We start from the raw sequence: 26,144 nt of genomic DNA on the forward strand, positions 1-26,144 counted from the left end.
GCGCAAGGCAGGCAGCAGGGAACGACTGCACCGCGCCTGAGACTGTCACGGTGAGGGCGCAGCGGTTTAAAGCTCATCCAGCCCAATACCCATGCCAGGGTCAGGAACACCGCTCCTGAGAACAGGGTCCTCAGGCCTTACAGAGCTTGGCCTTAAACACTGCCAGGGCTGGGGCAGCTACTGCCCTTCTCAGAGGTGTAGATACCCCAAAAGCTGCTCTGATACAGCAAAAAGACATGACTACGTCTTCTTTCAATGCTGAGACCACATACTTACCCCAGTACACTCATGATACTAGAGACAACAAAATAAAATACAAGGAAACTTTATTTTTCAGTTTTATCAACGTTTTGCTCTGTTTTTTGTTGGTTTTTCATTGTTGTTTGCTTTTGTCTTCAAGCTGCTTATTAGTTGACAAGTCCGGTCAGTTTTTGTATTAAAAAGGATTTTGATGGAGGTAGCTTTGTCTCTGTCCTGGCTTTTGCTTGGTCTTGCCTGTGCACTTGTCTCAGTAAACAAACTCAAAATAAACTTAAGAACGAAAACTGGAATTCCAGGCGGAGGCAACGAGCAATGCAGCCAGGTTCTCCATGTAACAGACATGGCGCTGGGGCCTCCAGTCACTATGTACAGAGTCCATCATACATCCATCCCCCTCTCTCCTAAACACACTCCTTGCTCCAACGGGCTGGCTGCAGAGGAAGGAGTTTCTTCTCCTTCCAGAGACCTGAGCAGCAGCTTCCATGGAGGGAAACAGCACCCAGTCAGGAATGTCAGGCAGAGGGGTAGAGTGTGAAGGGGTGGGCTAGGGGAGTCACTTCAGCTTGGCCGAAAGGTCAACAGCACTGGGCCAGGAATTCACTGCTGCTGGGCCACCTGCAGGGCGAGAGAGCAGGACCTGAGCCTCGCGGGCTGGTCCCGAGGCCAGGCTGGCCCAGGGAGGCCCCTCCCCAGAGCTCCCTCACTGACCAGAGCGGGTACGTACTTGCTGGGGAGGGGGCGGCGGCGGGGGCTCGCTGCTGCGGTTGGCCAGGCGGCTGAGGATGTTGCGCTCCGACATCTGCAGGCGCACTGCCACGGGGGGGATGCGGGCAATGGTGGCGGGCAGACGGGTCACATCTGCCTTCATGTCACTCAAAAGCTCCTCCAGCTGCTTCAGAACTACAAGAGAAAGGGACATCTGTTCGGACGGGAAAGGGACACCCCAGAGGGGACGGCACTGCTGAACACGTATCCCACCCCCGTTTAACACACCGCATTACCTTTGTGCAGCACAGCATTGGCTGGTTTATTCCCAGCCATCGATTCCTTGGATAGGTGCTGGTGGCTCTCAGCCAGGCATTCCACCTCTGCAAAACGTGTGTTCAGAGCCATGGATGGGTGGGATGGGTCTTCGGACATGTTCAGGTAGGCAGCTCGCCGCAACTGCTCCTCGATCACCAGCGCTTGCTCCAGGAGCTGCAAGGTGGGGCAGGAATGAGTCTTTCAGCAGCTGCCTGAGAGGGAGCCTTGTCTGTACCCCCAGTCTCCCCTGATCCAATTCCCCACCATCTCATAAGGTGAGATTTTGTAGCTGAATCTCCTTTCACCAGCTGGTTTTACCGAGTAGCCCAAAACAACATGGGCTTCATGAAGCAAAGTCAGGTACAGAAGGAAACCAGGGTACATTGGGTTTAATAGACTGCTACAACTCCTCTAGTACTTCATTCCTCCTCTGATTCTTTTTACACATTCTTTATGAGGCAAATTGGACAGAGATTACTCTTTGAACCCAAGTGAAATGTATTCCATCCTATTTATAGAAAGAGTCAAAAATCTTTTAAGGATTTGGAGAAATCAGCTAGAATCCCGTCAGTGCAGAACTTATCATTCAGTCTATAGTCAATCAATGTTTTGCCCCAAGACTGAGACCTACATGGCTTTTACCTGATCATAAATCACTCCCACAACTAAGCTAGGCTCACTCCTAAAGAGGATGAAGGAGAGACTGAGGCAGCCCTTTAAGCAACCAGAGTTCTGTTCAGGCACACGGAGGGAGTTGTAGCAAACCGAGCAGAAGCTGTGACTGTAACAGCCGCTTGAACCTTAAGCCTCTTGCTTACCAGTTATTCAGTAAACATTTGGATAGAGAGCACTGAACCAAGCTCCCCAATACCACTTCCAGAAAAAAGGGAGCTCCTATTGTGGAGCAACAGCACGACACTACTTTTTTATTACCCCTAAAACAAAAGGCATTGCATACATCTTTCACTTTCTTGGTGGAAACTCAGAACTGCAAGAACCTGTTCTTAGAGATCCAGGCAGTTATCACACTAAAGAGAAATCCTTACCTTAAATCTCCTTGCCAAAAACTTATTCTTTATTTCCAGGAAGTTACCCCTGTTCATCTCACCCTTGAAGGGTTCATTGAGGATGGCGTAACGTGGATCATTCTGAATATCCTGCCAACGGGCATAGCCATGACTGAGATGGGATGAGCTCAGGCAAACAAAGGCAGTGAAAACAAGGGAATACACAGCCCAGGCAATACTGTTGTCCAGGGGGAGTGGGAAAAGGGGGTACAGAGAGGGGACAAACAGGAGCCAAGGAAGGGGAATGAGAACTATGTCCTGCTAAGTCTTAACTATGCTGCAGGAAGCTCCCCCATCCCACCATCACTTTCACTCTTGTGAAGATTAAGCACTCTCTCACTTAACCTACACCAGTCAGATCCAGAACAGTCACTTTCACCGTGACAAATTATGTACAAGGTGGGAGAATGTGTGTGTCATGGCAAGGATACTTGATAATCCCAGCTAGGAGCCAGTAGTCGTGACGCCGATGCCAGATCTCGTAGGTCTTCTTGGTGACAGTGGCAGCCCGCTCTTCATTCTGCCAGAGGGAGTGTAGCTCTGCAAAGGCAAGGGACACCAGAACAGTTGGAAGTTATTTCACAAAGCTAAGCAGGAGCTTATAAACAAGTTCAAGCAGACAAAGATCACGTACCAGTGAAACCACCATCTGCTATGTTGAACATGAAGCGCTGCTTTACTGCCTTCTTGTGCCTTTCATCTACTGACTCTTTCAGCATCTCTCCGTTCTGCAGCATCACCACATCTCTCTTATCATCATCCTTTTTCTCATCTGTACACACAGGAAATTATTGCTACAAACATGGCAGATAGTGCAACAAGTTGGACCCTCAATGAATCCTTGCAGGAGAAGGGTTAAGGAAGAGAAGGGAGTCATAATGCCTCACCTTTCTCATCCAGAGTGATTATAGGAGGGTCAGGAGGATTTTCAGTAGCTGCTCTGTCTTCCACTTTCTCCACATCAGCTGCAGGAAAGAAGGGGAACATGAGATGCACAGAACATAGCAAGTCCACAGTTTTGTTCTTCAACCAGTAAAACCCAATACTATACTGTAACTTCCCACTGATTTTCTACATTCAAGCCTATTTCTTTAGGATTAAGTGCTTTGTACCTTTGCTTTCTACTTCCATTGGTTCATCTGCTCTTTCCTTCACTTCTGTTTCCTCTACTTTTTTTTCATCTGCTTCTGTGGAGTTCACTGGGGATTTTGCTTCCTGGGGTGGTGTCTCCACAGGCTGAGCACACTGCAGAGGACAGCAAACAGTGAGACAAAAGTATAGCAGTGCATGACAATAGAATACAGTCACAGTCATTTGAAAAGCAAAGACACAACAAAACTGCGAGGCCAATTCTGAGGACCAGAGAATTCTCTTCAACTATCACTCTAAAAACTCATCTCTGGCCTCAGTTAAAATGAAGAGGAGGCAGAAGTAGAGAAATTCACAATTACAAGGCAAAAAAGCCAAAACTCACCTCCATAGGGGCCTCTGTTTCAGCAGCAGAGGCACTGAGCTCCTTCTCGGGTTCAGAAGGCTCTCCTTGCTCCTTAGCACTAGCTCCTTCTTCTACTTTTACTCCATCTTCTGTGTATTCCCCATGCCAGAGCAGCACAGCAGACAAAAGAGAAGCAAATCAGTAAGGTCTTCCCTACTACCAAGACCACTTCTTTGCTCCCAGAGATCAGGCCCATCAAGATGGAACTAACATGACCCCTCTTTTCCTGCCCACTACAAATATGCTGGGCTTCTCACTGCTGTCAGCTCATCCCAGGAAAGCCAGTGTCCTCTCTTGCCTTTAAGGGCTTGCACATGTCTCTGGCAGCCCTCCTAACATGAGAGTAAGTTGATCTGCGTCCACCCCCAGGCCCCACCACCACAGTTCCGGTGAGGGGAACAGCCAGGCTGAGGTCAGGACGCAGGGCTGCACAAGAGGGGAGCCCTCACCAGGTGGAGGAACAGGGGCTGGTGTGTTCGGCTGCGTATCCCCTGGTGTTGAAGGAGTTGGAGTTTTGGGAGATGGTGAGCTGGGCTGTGAAAGTTTCTTGTTCTCCTCTATCTCTGCCAGTTCTGGCATACTCCAGCGGCCGTTCACATGCTCAAATTCCTGCACCTGCACAAGAGGGAGAGAAAGACGTATCACTGGAGGAGTCATACAAAACCCATCCTTACACCTGCAGAGGCAGACCACTGAGCACACAAGAAAGGTAGGTGTGAAAGAAGAGCTAGCTCTCCAACTCAAGACCCCGGTGACTACAGCTGTATGTACGGCCAGCAAAGGCCACATTGCTCTGCCAGGCACCCACCTTTTTGCGTATAAGTGACATGACCCCAATGCGAGTGAGGACGTGCTGTCGAGAAAGACCTTCCCGTGGGACCCCATCTGCAAAGGTCTCTGCACCATCAGCTCCAGGTTCACATAAATGGCGCATGAACAGCGAGACATAGGCCCTGCAGTGATGGAGAGACAAGCAATCCATCCATAAATTGCATTATCTGGAGACATGCCTTGTCAGACCCCTTCCAGCACATAAGGGAAATTACCCCGAGACTCTTAACTCATAGTAAGAAGCTCTCCTTCAAGGGAGAATTTCCTAACAGAATCACTACATAAATAGAGGACACACAGCTAACTCAAGAGTCCTGAGCCAGAAGCAATTATAAACTCAAGAAAAACTGGGAGAGTATTCATTACATGCTACTCCTATAAAAGCATTTACTTTTGGTGACTGAAGAGTCAGATCCAAGTAAGAGAGTTCACAACAATCCCAGTTTATACTTCATTCTCCCATAAAGAATCAAGCAATACATGAAGGAAATGTAGTCTCCAAGAAAAGGCCCAATTCTCATTTTTTCCGAACAGGTCTAGCTGCTGTCAGTCTCCCATTCCTGCCTACTGCAAACTCACTTGAACTCTTTCTCTGACTTGCCACGGAGGTCCCGAACAAGCCACTGAGTGGTGAAGGCATCCTGAGGTGGCATTCCATAGCGCATGATAGCATTGAGGAAGGCCTTCCGCTGGCGAGCGTTGAAACCCAACACCTGGAATGAAGGAGCAGACAGAGGGATATGGCAAGAGGAATACAGGAGCAGCTGGGATGCAACTGCCTTCCCTGGTACAACTTACCTCGATGTTCCCTCCCACACGGGCCAGTAAGGGAGGCAGAGGCTTATCCTTATCATTTCTCAGGCCCTTGCGGCTAGGCCGGCGAGCTGCTGAAGAGAGAAATGCAGCTAAGTAAAGAGACAATGCACAGCACGTTATTGTGTGAAAATTCCCCAGCAGAAGAGCACCACAAATTGTATAAATCGCCCAAATCAAGTCCCAGTTGTTTCCACACTCCAAGCAACCCAGGAACTCTGACTCCAGTAGAACTTACCTTCAGATCTCTCATCAAAGTCCTCGTCCCCTTCTTCAGAAGCAACTGAATAGTCTGACTGATTATCTGACTGGTCATCCTGCCAGTCTGAAAGAAAAACAGCACGTGAGCCTGAGACGCTACTCCGTTACTTCCCAGCAACATATACTTACACCCGTTTTCCCCTCAGGGTCCTGTGGATTTGTACCTCTATCCTCCTGTGAGCCATCGTTGTAGTTAACTTGCTTGCGAATACGTTTGCCCTTGCCCAGGTTCCTGGCCAGATCCTCCTGTTGTTGCTCATAATGGTGACGGAGCAGTTTCTCCCAGTAATCAGGATCTACTGATTCCTCCTGCTTAATAATTTCCCGTTCAACCTCCTCTTCCTCCTGCCAGAGAGGCAACAAACTTAGGGCCCTATGCTCCAAGTCCCAGCCTGTCATAGCAGATATATGCCTGCCTGCTTAGCCTTAAAAGCTTCAGAGCCCAATTAACTTAATTGATCCTCAATCACTCAGGAGAATGTATTAGCTCACATCCATCTCATACTCACCCCCATCTCCTCCTCACGAACCACATACTGGGCCACCTTGAAGGAGCTGAGATATTCATTCATGCCCTGAAGTTCTGTATCTTCTGTTTCATCCTGGTTCCGATCCAAGAGACGCTCAATTGCTTTGTCATCGTAGTGGATGACACTACTGTCCTCACCTTCCTTGTTATCCCCTGAAGGAAGAGTACAGGCACTGTTGCTGTATGGATCTCAGTGGACCATGAAAGGGAATGCCACCCTAGACCCTCTCTGCAGAGCTATAATCAGCACTGTGTCTACAGTCTCTCACTAATTAAGGAGCCAGATCTCCCCACACCCTTCAGTTCTACTCCCAGGCACTCACCCCCCTCAGTAGCTTCATCCTTGAAGAGCTCTTCAGTGCCAAATTTGAGAATGTCATCAAGTTCCTGTTTGGACATGGAGCCTGTCTTGGAGCCCAACCCTGGTCTCACTACGAGGTGAGTCAGCATCATCTTCTTCTTGGCCACCTGAGTGATACGCTCCTCCACTGAGGCCCTTGTCACAAAGCGGTATATCATCACCTTCTTGTTCTGCCCAATTCTGTGTGCACGGCTGAAGGCCTACAAAAGAGATGTGCTCAGAACAATCTAGAGCTGCACACGCAGCACGTCTGATATAGCCCTCCTACCTCCACACACCTCCCACCTGCCTTCACATTCGCTCTTGGCATTAGTGAAGGCTGTGCTCTAGAAGATTCCTCCACTATTTCACTTCCCATCTTTACCCATCCTCACTGTTCTAATTTTGCATATTTCTAGAGGGGAAGTCTCACACTCATTCACTCTGATTATTTAATGTCTCCCCTTCCTCAGGATTACTCCATAATGAGTGATCCCATTCAGACTCACCTGGATATCATTGTGGGGGTTCCAGTCTGAATCATAGATAATCACAGTATCTGCTGTGGCCAAGTTAATACCAAGACCCCCAGCTCGAGTTGAAAGCAGAAAGCAGAACTGCTGAGCTCCAGGAGCTTAGATTAAAAAAAAAAAAAGAACAAAAGTAATCAAGAGTGTGTAGTATTGAAAGAAGGATTTGCAATTGACCCACATCACCTGACAGGGAATTGCTAATTTAAGATTCCAGGAAAGCAATAGAAGACTTGGGGCACAACAACCCCATGATGAGTATTAAGCACACACAAGGCAAGCTTTCATTTTACAGAAAAAGTAGGCTACTACCTACCATTGAAGCGATCAATAGCCTCCTGACGCATGTTCCCTGTGATTCCTCCATCAATCCGCTCATATTTGTATCCTTCGTGTTCCAAAAAATCTTCTAGAAGGTCCAACATTTTAGTCATCTGCATATAAGAAAAACACCACCACAGAAGAGTGAGGGACATGTGGATACCAGATCAACAGACTTCTTTCTCAGAAAAAGTATTCCAGGCTTAAGGGTTTTTCTCCATATACCTGAGAGAATATGAGCACTCTGTGACCTCCTTCCTTCAGGTTCTTTAACATCTTCTGGAGCAGCAACAGCTTTCCAGAGGCTCGAATAAGTGCACTACCATCATACATGCCATTTGGCATTTTTGGAGCTTCCTAAAAAAAAAAAAAGGGAAAGAGGGAATAAGGTGCAAGGGACAAAAACACCTTGAAGGGATGTAACCTGGCCTTAGTCCCCAGCTGATGTTGGCTCCTCTGACCTTGGCACAACCACAAGGTATAGCACTGCCTGTATGAACATCAGTGCTACCCTGTCCCTGTTCTCTTGCAATTTGACTCCTATGTACCCTCCCTCTTTTCTTAGACCCTACTCTTACACTCTTCACCACCTCACATGAATCAAAAGACAGCTCCTACCTATCACATAAATGTGCTGGAAAAGAAATGGCCTTCCAGCATGCTGGGTCTAAATAAAGACAGGATGAAAAAAAACACAGAGAAAAGACTGACAGGATGAAAAAAACCACAAGGGAGAGAAAGGGGAACCCCTCCATGCCTCACCTAGGGAGCTAACTGGCTTCCTGATAACAGCCAGCAAGGAATTTGCTTATACAGAATAGGTGAGTGGACATACCATAGCAGCCACAGGGAAGAGGTAGGGGTGGTTACAGCACTTCTTCAGATCCATAACAACATTGAGCAATGAGACTTGGTTACCACCACCTCGTGCATTCAGTGCCTCAAAGTTTCTTGTCAAAATGTATTTATAATATTTCCTGAAAACAAAAAAGAAAATAAAACAACTCAGACAGTTGTCATGAGAATGACTAACCTACTCTTCCCTTGCTAAACTCTTTACAGCTTCTGGCATTACTACCTAGGCTCTGCCAGTGGCACTCACTATCTCTTTATCCCTACACCAGAGCACACAGTCCTTTCTCTGCTCTAGTGGCAGCCCACTATGCAGAAAACCCTGTAGAGTAAGGGTAAGGCTGTTGCAGCATCCTCTTTGAAACTGCAGAGCAGAGAAACAGTAGCTCAACAGCAGGTGCTCTCCTCAGCCCCACACTCACTTCTGCATGGGACTCAGCTCCACTCTGACAATGAGCTCAGTCTTAGATGGCATATTCTTGAAAACATCAGCCTTGAGACGCCTCAGCATATGCGGGCCCAGCATGTCGTGCAGCTTCTTGATCTGATCCTCCTTGGCAATATCTGCAAACTCTTCTAGGAAGCCCTCCAAGTTACTGTGGGGAAACAGACACTCAGCAAACGGCACAAAGGAAAAAGAGCAAAAGGGCAAGCGAGGGGAAAGGAACAAGACAGGCAGGCTGACTGGCACTGCAAGACATACTGGAATCTCTCGGGCGTCAGGAAGTTCAGCAGGTGGAACAGTTCTTCCAGGTTGTTCTGCAGGGGAGTTCCCGTAAGCAGCAGCTTGTGCTGGAGGGAGTAACCATTCAGCACACGGAAGAACTGGAAAGGAGAGAGCAGGGAACAAAGTGGGAAAATAAACCAAAACACACACACAAATACATCAAAGGCTTATTAAGTCATAGGCTTACAAAAAAAAAAAATCTAGAAAGTTGACACCAATCTAAGGTTCAATTTAGATCACATCAGCTGTTTGGACAAGAGTTCCAAGTAGTTCACATTCCAGTCAGGGTTACTAGACTGATCTTATTTGGATCATTGTTCTGCATAGCTAAACCATGACTGCAGCAAATCCTCTGAGCCATCAGGTGCGAGTAGGTTTCCTTTGCTCTTCCAAGTTACAATGTCTTTCAGACCACAAATCATTTCTAGACTGCTGTACTATGTATTTTTTCTTGCTAAATTAGTGTTCCACATTCCTACAACTACTCTGCCTTGAGAATTCTAGAAATAACTAAGTCACTCTTCCTATTCATATCACTCCTGGCTGTGTTCCAGAGCCTGGAACAAGCAGGGGAGAAAAAGAGCTAAGGGTTTGCCAATGTGTCTTGAAGGTAATTTGCACTGGTTTTCATAAAAATGAAGTCATTCCAGACAGATGTAGTGAGCAGTTAATGTACTGCACTGAGAAGCACAAGTGTACCATGCTCACCTGCACAAATTGACAGTAAAGCAGTAATTTATTTATCAGTTTGGCCACTTCTTTGCTTATCTTACACTTTAGCATGACACAAGGTCAAACTTAATGAAAGCAAATGTACTAGATGGCAAACAAAAACCAAATCACTTGTGTTTTGGTTACTGCACCAGAACAGTACTTCTAGTGGCCTCCACAGGGATTTATCTATGTAGTTATAGTTAAAATATTTTTATTTTGGAATCAAATGTGGAAGTTACTAATTATATCTGCAAAACTTTATGAGATGACCCAAATTTGTCAAGAAGCATCTGACCTATCTTGCAGCCAAACACCTATAAGCTGTTCTTATAGGACAGGAAACTGCTGTAGAAGAAGATTTCGTGGTTCTGCACAGTGTCATAGTGTGACCTTGAGCCTTTACATCCTCTTTCAATTAATGAATATTAATAGTAAGCATTCATTCCTACTTCCAATGGTTTCAATGCTAAGCATAGAATGGCATGCAATCTTAGTGCCTACAATAAAATAAGATCTAGAAACTGAACTGCACACACAGCTGTGATGTCTCAGGAAGATACCTCATGCCAAGATCCAAAACACTAAAGCCATTTAAACAAAACAAACAAAAAAAGAAATCAAGCAGCAATTTTCTCTTACAGTCTCCAAGAACCTCTAAAACTGGCTTTCCAATAACAATTGTTTTTGGCATACTGAGCACTAGAATCCAGCTGAAGACAGACAAATCAATACCAGAATTAAGGCACAAGGCCTAGGGAGGGGCTGGATTAACAAAGTACAGCCAAGTCTACTCAATTCAAACAAGCTTAGTTAAGGTGCAGCCTCATATTAAAGCAGCAATATGGCTTTCAGCACCTACCTAGGCATTTTTAAACACCTCTGCCCACCTTCAGTTTCTTTAACTCCTAATTAGTTCTGCCACAAAGCCAGATAAACACAGATCAAGCCCACTCTGGAAGCAGGGTAATTCTGCTCATGGAGCATGTTTTATGCTCAGCATGGTAAACCTTTACAGAATGGAGGTGGTGCAGGTATGTGATGCTTTCAGAGAAATAATTTTAATTTAAAAGCAACAGCCACATCCAGGTTTTTCTGTTTTTCAGTCTAGACCAACTGCCCATTCACCTGGAAGAAAGCTGTTTTAATCAGTGATCTGTATAAGTAAAGCTGTTACCAATGATGACTGATCTCCAAATGCAGGCTGTTGATTTTTCTTTTTATTAACACATCAAATTTACTACTGAACAAATGACTAAGAGCTGCCTCTCTCCCCTGCAACATATGCCATGCCCATGAACCACCTATATGCTTCTCTGTACCTTAGACTGGTTGTTCTTCAGTCTGTGAGCTTCATCCACAATGAGACAGGCCCAGTCAATAGAGCCTAGTATGGCCATATCAATTGTGATCAGTTCATAGGAGGTGAGGAGCACGTGGAACTTGACAGCAGCCTCCTTCTGCAAAGGAAAAGGATGAACATGTAATGGGATAGAGGATGTAGTGTTCCTCCATAAAGTCATCCTGATGAGCTGTGGTCAACAGCACATCAAAAACTTTCATACCCACAGTCTCCTGTCACAAGACTCAAAATGCTGCCCAAACCATTTTAGCCTTTTAATTCCCTATTGCTCTCAACACATTTAAGTCTCCTCAACCCCCTCAGTACCTGCTATTTTTGGACAGATGCCAAATACTCTAACAAAGATGTTCAACAAGTAAGTAGTGAGTAGAGGCATGTTAGAGAATTGAGATTTTGAGATTTGGAGAAGAGTGGCTCATCAGAAAGCTAAGACTTCAAAAAATAATTAGTTTACCATGGAATTTTAAATTACTATTAGTACTTAAGGCTGTTCTATTTCAAAGGAAGGAAATTAGTCTATCTGCCTCTGCCACTGAAAATGCTTTAGCTTCCATCTTGGTTTTACTAGGCAGACTTCAGTTCTACAAGAAGTTGCCACCTAGGTCAGGGTCTTCCTTCCTGTCTGGGCACAAAATTCAATTTCTCACGTCTGGGTATGGCCTGTCAGCCAATTCCTCAGGATGGAAAGGTTCATACTTTTTTTGTATATCTGTCTTTCACACACAGTGGCAATTCTGACATCAACTTTTATCTGTAGAAAAGATGCACAACTTAAGTAAGGGAAGACAGAGGGACTTGCCTAGGGCCAGTATTACTTTAGTCAACTATCTTTCTCCAGTACTACATCAGTTCAGACTAGCAGGAGTGTTTAAACAGTCTATAGCAAGAGTCTAAATGTCCACTTGTCATCAATTTGCAGTTATTGCCCCTTGGAAACAACAAGCATCGTCAGTGCTCAGGGACAGCAGAGTGTCTGGATCTCAGCTGCTGAAAGTCAGTTGAATGCATGTCAGTTCAGGCTTGTGTTAAAGCAGAGCTCTGTACCTTCATTCTGGACGCTTTTTTGCCTCCACGTATGGCATTATCCTCAAAAGTGAACTCATTCTCACGGATGATGGCCCGGCTGTCTTTGTCCCCGACGTAGGTCACTACATACATATCTGGGGCCCACATCTCAAATTCTCGTTCCCAGTTGATGATTGTGGACAGTGGTGCACTCACCAAGAAGGGACCCTTTGAGTGCCCCTGCAAAAGAGGCAGTAAGAGCATGAGATGGCTGCAATCACCAATACAGGCAGACTCTCCCTGGGCAGTGACCTCCCAGCTCTCACCTCTTTGTATAAGGAATACAGGAACACTGCTGTCTGCACAGTCTTTCCCAGACCCATTTCATCAGCCAAGATTGTATCTGTGCCCTGGGCCCAGGAGAAGCGCAGCCAATTCAGCCCTTCCAGTTGGTAGGGATGCAAAGTTCCCCCTGTCACATCGAGGTACTCCGGTTGCCGGTCATATTTCACTGTTGGCTATAGTGGAAAGAAGGAAGAGTTGGAATCCTTTCACTCATTTAGATAACTAACAAGAGTCCTTTCTTAGCCACCCTTATATTCACCAGTACAAATGAGGCTTCAGAGATGACAACCAGTCTAGCATCAAAGCCAATTTCCAAATGGCCAAAGGCATCCAACAAGAAGCCATTTCTTTTTGTAAAACCCTTTCACCTAGGGAGTCTGACCCAATGGACACGGTGGACCTTTGTCTGAAGGCTCTCTAATGCCATTTATTCTTTGGGCTGTGAGGGAGCTCCAAACCATATGCTGCTCACTCTTTGATTTCCTATTTACTTGCAGGCATCCCAAAATAAGCAGCTCTATCAGATGGCTCCAAAGCAAAAAACAGTAACTCACATCTACTGTGGGAGTCTCAGGGGGTCTCTCCAGTTTCCGCATCTTCACTTTCTTTAACTTCTTACCAGGCCTGCCCTCTTCACCTCGCATCAGCTCCCTGTGCAGACACAGTCCCAAGTACATATGAGTTTAATGGCTTTTTATTAACAGATAGAGCAAAAATTATTGCAGAGAACAGGAGGGCAATCACCCAACTCAAACAGGCTCAAGAGAACAGGGCTGGAACCTTCATGAACTGGTAGAGAGGCACAAGGTCCCTGCCCAAAGGCATAAGGAGTCAGCAACAACAAGATCCTTCTTGCCCATTTCCATCTATTAATCCAGCCAGTGCTGGAGGCTGACTGAAGTACTTTCTTTTGAGGGAAGGGAAAGGAAAACAACCTCTAGATACTTTTCCTACCTGTGATTCCAGTAGGCTTGCTTGTAGAGGTCATAATCTTGAATATCCACATCTTCGCTTTCCCAGGATGCCTGGTCATAGGGTAGGTCTCTCCATTTAATCAAATAGTGGACATTCCCCTTCTTATCCACACTGCAGAAGAAACCAGTAAGTCTCAAGCACAGTGAGATAGCAGTATTCCCCCAATCCATTCAAACAGAAGGGAAGAACTCTTAGTGAAGCAGCAGAAACAGAACAACAATGTCTATCATACCAACAAAGAACTCGCACTGTTTCTCCCAGTCATACTGCAGTTTAGCTCATCCCCTCTCCCTTAGTCCTGCTTAAGGTCTTTGTTGAAAATCCTCTTTGTTACTCCCCCTACCTATGATTAAGGATCCTGTGGATCATCATCCACTCTGGCTTGATCCCGTATCGATAGAAACGCTCTTCCATCTCAGCGTATTTGGGGTCCTTGTTTTTCCTCTTTCGGCTTTTCTCTTCTTCCCCTCCAAAGTCTCCCGAGGGCGGCTCATCCATGTCATTTTTGCGTTGGTAGTTACGAAACATCACCTGGCAGTGCAACTCCAGCTGCAGTCAGGACACGAGCAGTCAGTAGGTGTTTTAGCCTCAGCTGTCCAACCACCCTCATGCCATGGTTAGGTTCCTCCACTCACCTGCAACTCCGACACCCAGGAGCAGTGCCAGTAGGACATGCCCTGCCATTTGACAAAGAACTGCCTTTCAGGCCGACCCTCCAGAGGCTTCGGTGGTGGAGCATTAGGGTCTGCATCAGGTGGGCGGGGTGGTGCAGGGCCAACTGGGGGCTGACCCCATTTCCAGATCAAGATCTTCTGCACCTTTCCTTTCAAAGCTGGGCACTAGGAAGTTAAACACAGCACGATACATCTTGTGCATACATACATCATGTATGTACTCTAACATGGAAGCTGAAACAAGAGTTACCTTTATGGTTTCACTACACAGATAGAATTTGCTAGGCTTGAAAAGCCCAGTAGTCTGTTCAACTACAACTTCATTGGAAGTCTGTGCAAAAATATTCTGCTGTAGAACTAAGGGCCCGACTTCAGCAGCTTCTTTTTGTTCATCACTTTATGAAACCAATGAACATCATTTATACTATTTCAACAACTTTCTGGAAAGCATGGTATTTCTCCTAATCATCTACTAAGAAAGGTCTTAGCATTACAAAGCTTACAACAGTGCAAAACCAGCTTGTCTCAGCATCAGTTTAAATTACTTCAAGCACTGAATTTACTTTCACTTGTTCTCCTGCCTCTGCACACATACAGGAGCCCAAAAAAGTGATCCATGGCACGCTGGACCAAAAACTGCCCAACTGCTCTGCATGTGGGCAAATCTCTTGAGACTCAAAGGCTGTAGTCTGGCTCTCCCCACTGTCTGGAGAAAGCAATCAAGGCACAATACAGCTACAAAAAGTCAGGCCTTTAAGCTTCATGACAAAAGTGAGACAGTCTTCAAAGGACCATGTATTTCCATAGAAATATGATGATCCAAAGGGATTAGATCAATCACCTCTTGTAGCAACAGGACAATGGTACTAGCAGAAACTCACAGTGCAGCGAGGACACAGCCATTCTCCATTGGGAATCTCAGGCAGTGGGGGATTCAGACAGTGGATGTGATAGGACGAAGGACAGGCATCACAGCACAGCAGCTCTCCTCCATCCTTGCAGACTCTACAGAACTCCATATGGTGGTCATCCTCTTCCTCAGCATCCCCCACTACATCCTCCAGGATTTCCTCACCTTCAGAGTTATCCTCCTTTGCTTCCCACTGAATGCCCTCTTTTTCCTATGGGAGAGGGAAATCAGAAAAACAAAGTAATTATTTCATTACTACAGAAACAACCCCAAGCCACTTGACATCCCCCTCATACATGATCTCTTGCACCTTGTGGGGAATCCAATACTCACACAGTGTGGGCAGCTCCATTTGCCCTCTGGAGCTTTCTCCATGTCTGGGTCCAGGCAAACCATGTGGTAGGCACGAGGGCAGGTATCACACAATATAATTTCTCCTCCCTGCTGGCACACCTCACAGTAGTCCTGGTGATCAGTCTCATAGCCATCCACAGCCACTGTGGAGTCCTCCTCACCTGCAGAGGGTGATGAGGAGTTACTGCAGTACAAGCCACAGGTACAGGTTTCCTACAGCCAGGGAGGGTATTCTCCCAAAAGCCTACATAGCCAGCTAGAGATCCAGAATACAAAACTCTTAATCCATATAAGTAAACAGGGCAAGAAGGAAGACCTGGAAACAGGAGCAAAACAAGTCCCTTTGTGCCCCCTTCCACCCAAGAAATAAAAAGCACAGTTAAGGCCAGTACTGCATCCATTTCCCTAACAAAGAACTCCTGAAAACCTTTTCCTTATTCAAAATAATATCAGGTTCTTCCTTCACAATCAATTCTCCCTCAAGTATGCTATTAAACACCACACTCCACACAGACTACCCTCTAATCTTTCTACACACTTAGCTGTGCCTGTCTCTAATTGTTGACAAGTATCTTTACCTTTCTTTTTCTTCTTCCCAGCCTTGAGTTTTTTGCGACTGCGGCTACTACGGCTTGTAGATCCATCTGACACAGAGTAGCTGTTGATGCTGGCATCATCAAAGTCTGACTCCACATCCAGATCATCATCTTCACTCTGAGGTGGGTACAAGAAAAGCTTTGTTACTCAGACACACATGCTGGGCAGCAGCAATCAGACACACCCCCAGGATTACTATCACATCACGACCTCCTCCTCACAAGGTCAAGAAAGGAGCATCACTTACTGATGATCTTTTACGCTTGGAACCAAATCCTCCCAGTTTGATTTTCAGTGGTGCCACCTTCTTTGTTTTAGGTTTCTTGATATCAGGAATGCGAGGACTGGCCTTTGGCTTCCGCCGGGCATTGGGTCCTGGGAACACAGGAGGCAGAGTCAGAAGGGCTACGGCCTTGACAGCACTCACGTTTTATCCTCCTGCCAGACTCTTCATCTCACCTTTGCCCTCCTTTGTCTTGGCTTTCCTGAGTGGCACATCTACGGGGGGCTGCGGCAGGACAGCATCCACGTTTGTCACCATACTCTCGACTACTGCAACAGCTGCAGCTGCAGCAGCTGCCACAGATGCACCTGAACTTCCCTTGAAGGGGTTGTTGGTGCTGAACTCCCTCCATTTGGCTCCCAGTACCATCATCATCTTCGACACTGCTATTTTAGGGTTCTTGGCTGCAATAAGTGGCCTGTGTACAGTTAAGGAATGAAGAAAAGGTTACTGAACCACCCTAAAATCTAGATTATTCCTCCCCACTGCCACCCCCATCAGCGACTTTATCTCAAACTAAATTCCTTTCTAATCTCTGATCTCAACAGCCAATGAATCTCCCCACTCTCATCCTTCACTATGTGAAAGATGGAAATGTTTAGGGGCAAGAAAATGGAATTTAGCGTAGTAGGGAAGAAAGGGGACTGGAAGAACTTGCACCATCTTGATGACTGAAAGCAAAAAAGCTAGGGATCAATTATTTTACTGTTGCTTCAGTTTTCACTCTAGGTACTACACAAGTGTGCCTTAGGTCCCAAAATCAAGAAATCTAGTTTTTGTCCCATCTCTTTTTTTTGTTCCCAAGTCATTTCAAGTGCAGGCTTGCAGCTCACCTGACAAACTGGCTGAAAGCTTTGTAGTTGGTGAGTGTGCGGTAATCCTCCTCTGTGAAGATGTGATCAATATCCTCCATGCCCCAATCTTCCAGGAGCTGGGCAGATGACTTTGGCTCCTACGAAGAGAGAATCATGGCAATTCTGAGCAGAGCTTCCACACATCTTCCACATTCCATAGATCACCCAGGGAACTCTTTTCCCCTGCATCCACTTATCACTACCATAGGACACAGCAGCAACAGCAGATCAGTGGAAATGGGAAAAGTATTTGGATTCAATATCAATTCCATGTGTGCTTAAAGTAGTAGAGAGGGAAGAATGCAAGGTGGAAAAAAAGGGAAGTCAAGAGGGTCTAGTGCAAGAAGAGACTACACAGTCCCAACTCCCTGTGCAATCACTAAGGGAGAGCACAGTGATCCCCCCTATCAGATACAACATGGGAATGAGAAGCAAGCAGTCAGCAGGGCAGCTTGTTACCTTTGAGTCATCATCTTCTTCCTCCTCTTCCTCCTCCTCCTTGCGCTTGGCTTTGTTTTTCTTTTCCTTCTTGGGTCCTAATTTCTTCTTTTTCTTCTTCCCAGGGGTATAATCACTGCCCTCACTGTCAGAGCGCAGAACCTCTTCTTCTTCCTCCACGAACTCATTCCCCTCACCAGAGCTGTCCCCCAGCTGGGGAGGGAGGGAGAGATCAGGCATGAAAAACACCCTGGATAAACACTAAACACTGTTCTCTCCCCACACTCTACAGGATTCATTCAAAAGATTGCTGCTATCAGCCAACAACAACAATAAGCACCCTCACCCTACACATCCATATTTTAGAGTGTAACCTTAGGCATCCTTTTTCTCACCTCCTTCTTCTGACGCTTGCTGAGCTTGGGAACTTTGGGTTCCTTCAGTTTCTTGGGCTTCTTCTTCTTCTTGATTTTGGGAGTGTCAGCCTCTGACAGAAGCTCTTCTTCTGGCTCTTCTTCAGGTTCTGGATGTGAAGAGGCAACATGTCGCATTCAACCCCCCTCTGCCTAGTACAGTATAGCCCCCCTTCACAGGGATCAACTTGTCTGCTTCTTGCTACGTACTTACAGAGGTGGTTACAACTCTTACTGTTCACAATAGATACTCAAAAACTGTATCCTAAGGCACCACCAACATGGTTTATCCCCCCTCCCAACACCACCTATTCCCACAATCTTGCTTCTCCAAGCAAAACTGCACTCGGAACTTGGGGACAAGAAGTTTGCTGCAACCCGACAAGAAGAGGAAAGAGCATAAAACAAATGGCCACATCCAGAAGGGGCAAAACAGTGAATTCATTTGAGAACCTGAGGAGGATACTGTTTCAGTCCATGGCTCTCCAGGGAAAAAAAAAAAAAGACATGTAAGGCTCTTCAGCAGTACAGAACATCCTACAGCTGCATGCAAAATACAGGCCAGTAAGGCACTACTTTTCCTCCTCCATAGGAAAGTTGTTACTCAGCAACTCTATTCTGATCCAGATTAGACAGAACCTTCCCCAGCCCCAGCAGCTAGCAAGCTGACTGCCTGGCCAGCACACAAGCCAGTTCCCCAGCACCAGCGCGCACTTCCATCTGCGTGCCCCCGTTCCCGGCTGCCCTTGGCCCGAGGGGGCAGAGGCAGCCAGACAGCCCTTCCTTCTCTTTGTGGCAGGCTGCGGGAGCAGCGCGGCCACCCGCCCTCCCCGCCGCCCCGCCCACAGCCAGAGTCACTCCTTCTCCCTCCAAGGGAAAATGGCCTCCTGACCACCCGAGCTGGGCAGCATGGAGGAAGCCACAGGTCAGAGGAGCTACTGCAGCTGCGCTTGAAACATCACAGACAGAGGTCTCAGAGCCTGGAGTCCCATACCTGGCCCCTGCCATATTCCCAACCAATGGATGTCTCTTTGCTCCCATGGTGCTGCAACACCAGGTCCTTCAAGGATCACGCATCTTCTCCCCCAAGTTCTGATTTAGAGCCTCTAATGACTCACCCTTTCCAAGGTATCACCAAAACCTCTCCATTTTGCAGTAATTTTACCTTTTTTTTGCAAATAGATTTTCATTACTGATAGTCCCATACTGCCCAAGATCTCAGAGGTGCCAGAAAACTCCAGAGACAAGGCTTAAGAAAAAAATGCCAAACGAACAAAAATCCTAAACTCCACAACACCATCTTCCCTCCTCCAGGTACCTTTCTCATATATGAGACAGCCCTGCAGCAAGAGTTAGTAGGAAATCCCACACCTGTCCTACAATTGACTACATACATCACTCCTTTTTCACAAGAAGTGAAGAATCCCGATGCATGTCCACAGAGCAGGTCATCAACAGCAGCAGCAACAACAAAAAAAAAGCAAACCAGAAGAAATCCCAGGGCTCTAACGCAAGCCTCAGGCTGACAATGAGGATGCAAATACAAGGGGGAAAGCAAGATACAAGGACTAAAAAAAAGCAAAGGTGAGCAAGCAGCACAGAGTAAGAATCCTCAATAATTGGGTGTGGTGATGAAGGAAAGTGGGTCACGCAACAGCCCAGGGCAGTTTGGACGTCAGCCGGTCTTAGTCCCCAGATGAAAGCAAGCCAGGCAACCTGCCCTTTCACATAGTACCTCCTCTTCCCCCTCCCCATTCATGAAAATTGAAACTCATTTCGGTACCCTGTCAGAATTGGGCGCTCTGCCTCCACCCTCTACACCTCCTGCAAGCTCAGGCCCTGACAACCTGCAATGGCTTGGAACAAAGTCAGCTCCACCTGACACAAAGCCTCGAGCCTCTCACTTCAAAGTAACCCTGGGACTCAGATATCAGAAACATACATGTGACTTGCAGCAAAAAAAAAAACAACAAAACAACATTCCCCAACACATCATGCATTTCACATATTCAGCTTGAGACCAACATGATGGCCACTGCACTTGCATGCCCTGCAGGCTCCCCGTACCTGGATGCTGGGGGATAGCGTTGTTCAACAGGATCTCCATGTCATCATCATCACTGCCCCCTGAGCACGGTGATGGAGATCCAATGCCCGAAGCCATGTCCTCCGCGCTGGGGGAGGCCTGGGCTTACACAGGTTGTCTGTCGTCTTCTTGCCAGTCTGGCCAGTACTTCATTGAAAAGAAAACGAGAAAGTTACAGCAGACCTGAACTCCGTTCTCCCAAGCAATAGTGCTACTAAGAGGATCTGTGAGAAAGCTTAGACAGCAACTTTACTGGCTTTGGAGCCTACGGATAATAGAACCACTGGCAGCAAGTATCAGCTCGGAGTTGCGATAAAGCACGCTTTGGAGATACTAGATATTAAACTGAGTCAGCAACTCGTCGCTGGCGAGGAAGCCAAAACAGCTGTCCTAAAGGAAAACTCTCCCGTCCTCTGCAGCCCGGTGCCCTCGGTTATTTCTGCCTTGGGCCGGGAGAAGGCAGCGAGGCAAGCAAGGCAGCCGGGCTGCCAGGGGAGCCCCGGGGCCAGGGGCCGGCTGTCAGCGCGGTGCCCTGGCCAGCAGCCCCAGCCCGCCCCGGGCTGGCACTGCAGCGCTGGCCCAGCCCCTGCCCGGCCGCACACAAAAGGCCGGGCGGGCCCGGCGGCCCCGCTCCGCCGCCCCCGCCCGGAGCGGGGCTGCGCGGCGCAGGGCGGGGGCGGGGGGCACCGTCTCCCGGGCGGGGGCGCGGGGCGGGGCCGGGGAAGTCCGGCGGGCGTGCGGCGAGGGGCCGCCGCTCCCCGGGGGCCGGCGCGGGCCTGGGCTGCGGGCACCGGCGAGGCGGTTGCGGGGCGGGGGAGGAGGGGCCGGACCCGTCCTGCGGCCGCCCGGGCAGGGGACGGCGCGTCCCCGCAGGAGCGGCGGCCGGAGCCGAAGGGGCGCCCGGCGGCGAGACGCGTCTGCCGGCCCGGACGCCCCAGGAGGTGGCAGATGGCCTCGCCCGCCCTCGGTTCCCTCCCGGCTCCTCACCCGGCTCCGGACCCCGGCTCCTCTCTCGCCGCTGCCGCCGCTGAAGGGAAAATGGCTCCGGCCGCGGCACCGCCTCTTAAAGGGGAAAAAAACCCGGCTAGGCCCCGCCCCCTCCCGCCTACATCCCATAATATGCCCCGGGACCCCGGCAACAGGCCCCGCCCCCGTCTCCCCGGCGAACACACCCCCCTTCCCCCCCCCCCGCCATCCCATAATACTCGCCCTCCCCTCAGAACTTCCCACTCGCTGCCCGGCCCGGCATCCCATAATAATAACCACCCCTCCCGCCGGTGACATCCCATAATACTGCCCCCCCCCGCCCGCACCTTCACCCCGAGGAACAACATCCCATAATGCTCCCCCGCGCGCGCTCGCACCCCTTCGCTCCGCCATCCCATAATACCGACCCCCACCGGGGACATCCCATAATAGTGCCCCCCGCCCCGCGCGGGACCCCGCGCGCCGGGGCAGGGCGCCCCCCCCCCCCCCCCGCGCGCCTCCCGCACGGGGCTGCCATCCCATAATAGGCACGGCCCCCTCCCGCGGGGAGCGCGCGCCTTGGAGGGGAGGGGGGGGGGGGGGCAGGGCGCGCTGCGAGGGACCCCCCCCCCCGAACATCCCATAATAGTCACACCCCGAGCGCGCACATCCCATAATAGTCACACCTCCTCCCCCCCCCCCCCCCCCCGCCTCGCGCCCAGGCAGGCATCCCATAATAGTCGCCGGGAGCCACCGTCCAGCCCGGCATCCCATAATAGCCGCGGCCGCGGGCCCCGCCGCCCCCGCCCGCCCTGCCCGGGCCCGCACCGGCCCGGCCCCCGGCACCGCGGGACACCGGCCCGGCCCCTGCCCCGCGCGGCCTCCTGCGCGCTGCCACCGGCCCCGGGCACCGCCCTCCCACCGCCCCCGACCTCGGGGCTGAGCGCCCCGCTGGCTTCCCTGCCCCGTCCTGCCGTGCCCCATCCCGCACGCCCCGCCGAGGCTGTGGTGCCCGGAGCGGTCACCGCCACCGCCAGCCTGCGTGCGGGCAGCCCGCAGGGACTTCGGTGCCTCCCCTGCACCTCGAGGCTCCCTGGCTGCCGGTACCTGCAGATCTACCCAGCCCAGAGATACGCGTTCTCCCAGAGACGGGACCAGGGCATGGAGTCTCAAGCGGTGCCAGGGGAGGCTTAGGTTGGGCATCAGGAGGAGTTTCTTCGTGGAAAGGGTGATCGGGCATTGGAATGGACTGCCAGGGAAATGGTGGAGTCACCATCCCCAGAGCTGTTTAAGGAAAGGCTGGATGTGGCGCTTAGCGCCATGGTGGTGTCCGGTCAAAGGTTGGACTTGATGATCTCAGAGGTCTTTTCCAACCTGACTGATTCTGCGATACACGGCGTGTCCATGTACTCCATTCCTCCCTGTCACCCAGCGCCCTGCTCCCTGCTGCAGCCTCCACCAGGAAACTCATCATCGATTTACACTGACGGGAACGGTCCGTGGGTATAAGTATACTCCAATTATGCACATGCAACTGTGTCATTAATTTCCCATTAAACAGAATCACATCCCATAATGCCGCCTTATCCTCTGTTGAGCATTTTCATAACACTATTAATCTCAACAAAGAGGCGCAGTCCTGTCCGTCTCTCCCGGTAAATGTGTGGGTATCAACGCGTTGCCTCCGCGGTCCCATGCCTGGTGGTGCATGCAGCCAGTCTGCAGCGTGAGTTGCACCTCCCGTGCTCTCGTTCCCACCTTGCCAGCAAAGACTGGACCAATACATGCCAACAGGCTGTTGTGTAATCCATGTTCCTGCACATATAAAAATCCCACCTACCTCTCCAGCCATCAGCAGCACGCACCTGTACTGTCCCTGTCCATACCTTTGCCCACATGACAATGACGCTCTCATTGATCTCGGCTCCATGCAGGAAAAGTGGTAGGAAAGAGCACACTGCCCTTCCACAGATACTGTCCATCCTTTGCATGGATCAAGCAGACCATCCAGTGCTACAGAAACATGTGGTGGATGACACCACCACCAAACTCACATGGAACTCTGCAGGGCTTCTCATTCCCTCTTGTGTGTGCTCCACAAACCCCTCCTAACAGGAGCCAGGCAGACAGCCACACCGAATTCCCAAGCTGAGCTGCCCAGCACCAACTCCATACTTGCCTCTTCCCCCCAGTGGCTTGGCTCCAAGGGGAGAGGTGTGATGCAGATGAAGATCCTGCAAAGGGACTTTAGCTGCTGGGGCTCTCTCTGCAGGTGATTCCCAACGCTCCTGCCAGCACGGTTATGGTCTGAAGAAGGCTGCTTCCTACTGCTTAGGCAATGTGTGCCCTGGTGCCTCTGATGTTAAGGCATGAAGCCTCCCAATGAGCCACCACCTCCCTGAAATCTTTCTCTGCCTCACAAATGAACACATTTTTATCATGAATGTGCCCAAGGTTCCCCACCTCAGCTCCAACTCCTTTTTTCCTTTGTAACTTGAAGTTTCTTAGCAAAAATCTTAATTTTCCCTCAAAACAATAACTCCATATGGGATATACATTATTATGATTAAGGTGTTTTCAGTTTGTGAGGGCCAAGTAAATTAAATGGATTAAAATATATATATATTTCTATTTTCCTTTGATGAGGAAAGGATAGACTTCCATGAGATAGATTTCCAGTTATTTGGCTGCTTCAAACTTAAAAGTTTCTATACATTACTCTGGTTCAATAACTTACTCAGTTTAATTGAATCTTTTGAGTTTACAGCGCTTGGCTTGGAAACAATTACGGCAAGATCTGTGTAATACAATCTTCCCTACCTGTGCTGATGGGTGTCAACACTCTGAACAAGCCCACAGCACACTTCCCATGGGGAAAACGCCTGCAACATCTTGCTTTGGTGCTGCACCCGTGTTGGGAAACCCAAACTGGCCAGAGGACCTTCCACACACCCCTGACCAGCTCTGCTTCCAAGAACAGCTGGGTGAAGTGGACTCTGTACTCCCACAGCAACATGCTGGGGTGACCTCTAAGTAATTCCTGCAGTTTTGTGCATGGTCCAAGTTAGTCAGGGTTCAGGTCCCTGCGTGGGACCCCAGAGAATCCTGCCCCATCTTCCTCCACCTCATGGGCAGCTGTCCCTGTCCAGGCTTTTATCAAGCCCACAGCCCTTTCTCACTTTCACTTTTAATTTATGTTCACTTTTAAACATATTTCCCCAAGGTAACAAGAAGAACAAAGCTTTTGACATTGTTTCTCTCACCCTGGAACTCAGGGTTGTAGGCTGGAAACCTCTGTCCTGTGTGTTTCAGTGTTGCCCAGGGTGGGACGCGAGGGTGAGAGGAAGGAACTCCAGAGCATTTCGGGAAGAGGGGAGACTCTCCAGCCTAGCATGGGCCGTTCGTATGTGGGACACAGATAACAGACTACAAGCCTGACATGCTGGTGCTGCAGACAATGTGATCTGAAAGATCGGTTTATGGTCTTTCAGGCTATTTTTTGTCAGCTCCTCTTGCGTTCCGTAACAATACAGAGGGGCTGATGGGTATGGGTTTAGACGCTGGGCACTGCAATGCTGCCACTGTATTGCTTCATTTGTGGGCTGGGACACAGCCATACTTCTGTTCTCCTCATTTTCGCTCTTTCCCGGACTGAGGGTTGCTCCAGCCAATCTGTAATATCTGTTCTGTCAGGTTACATACAACCGGTAACATGAAAAATATCTTTCAGTGTCTGCATAAAACTGGCAGTCTGTGATGTACCTGTGAACGTGATGGTGCTCTGCAAAGGCTGCAGCTACATTTCAGCTCTTCCTTTAACCCACTTTTGACTCTTTGTAACTAATGTGGATGGACTTACTGCTGGTGTTTGCCATTCAGCAGCCCTGTAGGCTCTCCCGATGGTACTGAGGCTTGCCATGACTGAGCTAAGGTTTTACCATTTCTGCAAAGGAACCCTGAAGATCCCAGGATTTCTGAGAAGCCTTGCCCTTTTGTTTTTTTTTTTTTCTTTGGTAAAGCAGAGAATTTTGCCCTAGATAATTTTTTTGAGCTGAGAGGGGGTATCAAACTCTGAGATAGGTAATTTTTGCTTTGGAATTAGCAAGAAAATGGTTCAAATTTTCACTCAATATCCAGTTATTGTCCCAGAGTCTGTGTCTCTTCAACACCCAAGTCCCCCTGCCCCCATTTTAAACTGTCTCCTCAGAATTCTGTATCCCCAGCACTAGCCAAAATAACTGTTCTGGATTCTGCAAGTCTCCCCCAACACTACAAAATCTTTTTCCTCTGTCCAGGATACACTTCTCCACTCCCAGCTTTCTACAAGTCTCCATAGCAAGCTGAGGAAATCTAAATGACCAATTTTCATTGTTGTCTTCATCATGCACCCACCTTCTATTTTTTTTCTTATGTAGTTTGAGTGAGGTTTTTTTCAAAGCAAGCATGAGCTTACTTGTTTAGCCCAACGGAAGTGTCTTTACTTTGGTGCCAGACATGGCAGAAAATGACACAGGCAAGTCTCCTCGTTTTGTGGAGAAAAGACAGCCTTTCCTGTCATGTCCAAGGAGCCGCTCCTGCAGCAGACAAATGCCACTGGAACAAGAGGCAGAGAGAGACTTGCACACAGAGGATTTTGGAGCATACAACCAGAATAAGGTCAAGAACATGTGCTCCTTTTTTTGAGAACATCTTACTGTCAATGGAGGATCGAGTCTCTCTCTAACAGCCACCTAGGTGAGGGCTGCCCGTGTGCCAGCGTGACTCTGCATCTACTTCCCGTTAGGGGAAGAGCATTTCAGACTTCGCTCAGCACTCGTCATGAGCCTCGTCTCCTGTTTTGCCAGGAGAAGGAGGGGGCAGGGAGAGCGGCGTGGCCGCACCGTGTCAGCCAGACGTGCACGGTGCAGCTGAGGCGGGGGAGAGACAGAGAAGATTGGGGGTTGATCAGCCCCCTGGAAATCAGAACGGCTGATCTCTATCGCCGTGTGCTTCGCTGGTTTGTTTGCTTTAAAAAACATCACATACTTGGTACTGACACCTATGGCTAAGGTTACTCGATATTTTCCATCACAAGTCTGTTTTCAGTTACTCAGAACTTTGCCAGACATCAGATAGTCAGA

General features: G+C 48.8%; 1 protein-coding gene and 1 non-coding gene across 6 annotated transcripts; both read right to left on the reverse strand.

Annotated features, from left to right (window-relative positions):
- Positions 1-309: 309 nt before the first annotated feature.
- Positions 310-21,392, reverse strand: CHD4 (chromodomain helicase DNA binding protein 4). Of its 5 annotated transcripts, none has more exons than XM_064410416.1 (40): positions 21,372-21,392; positions 20,040-20,205; positions 17,955-18,082; positions 17,581-17,772; positions 17,101-17,219; positions 16,444-16,685; positions 16,232-16,359; positions 15,966-16,101; positions 15,367-15,548; positions 15,005-15,244; positions 14,085-14,288; positions 13,793-13,998; positions 13,429-13,560; positions 13,029-13,125; positions 12,456-12,647; positions 12,169-12,369; positions 11,084-11,221; positions 9,027-9,148; positions 8,746-8,919; positions 8,307-8,448; positions 7,697-7,828; positions 7,467-7,584; positions 7,130-7,254; positions 6,604-6,841; positions 6,261-6,433; positions 5,916-6,096; positions 5,729-5,839; positions 5,476-5,564; positions 5,257-5,390; positions 4,655-4,799; positions 4,296-4,461; positions 3,826-3,935; positions 3,464-3,596; positions 3,239-3,316; positions 2,986-3,123; positions 2,783-2,891; positions 2,331-2,463; positions 1,263-1,458; positions 986-1,161; positions 310-876 (listed from the first exon to the last, which is right to left on the reverse strand). In XM_064410416.1, the coding sequence occupies exons 2-40, from the start codon at positions 20,134-20,136 to the stop codon at positions 859-861; spliced, it is 5,775 nt and encodes a 1,924-aa protein (XP_064266486.1). In that variant the 5' UTR covers positions 20,137-20,205; positions 21,372-21,392; the 3' UTR covers positions 310-858. The 5 variants fall into 5 exon arrangements, with proteins under 5 accessions (XP_064266486.1, XP_064266489.1, XP_064266488.1 ...); XM_064410419.1 differs by lacking the exon at positions 21,372-21,392 and adding an exon at positions 21,046-21,137 and having other exon boundaries at positions 5,476-5,561; positions 5,729-5,815; XM_064410418.1 differs by lacking the exon at positions 21,372-21,392 and adding an exon at positions 21,046-21,137 and having other exon boundaries at positions 5,729-5,815.
- LOC135295679 (small Cajal body-specific RNA 11) lies at positions 4,130-4,268 on the reverse strand. Its single transcript, XR_010357819.1, has one exon. It is a non-coding gene; the product is annotated as a small Cajal body-specific RNA 11 (non-coding RNA).
- Positions 21,393-26,144: the final 4,752 nt, after the last annotated feature.

The sequence above is a fragment of the Passer domesticus genome, chromosome 2 (genome assembly GCF_036417665.1).
Source record: "Passer domesticus isolate bPasDom1 chromosome 2, bPasDom1.hap1, whole genome shotgun sequence".
Lineage (NCBI taxonomy): Eukaryota > Metazoa > Chordata > Aves > Passeriformes > Passeridae > Passer > Passer domesticus.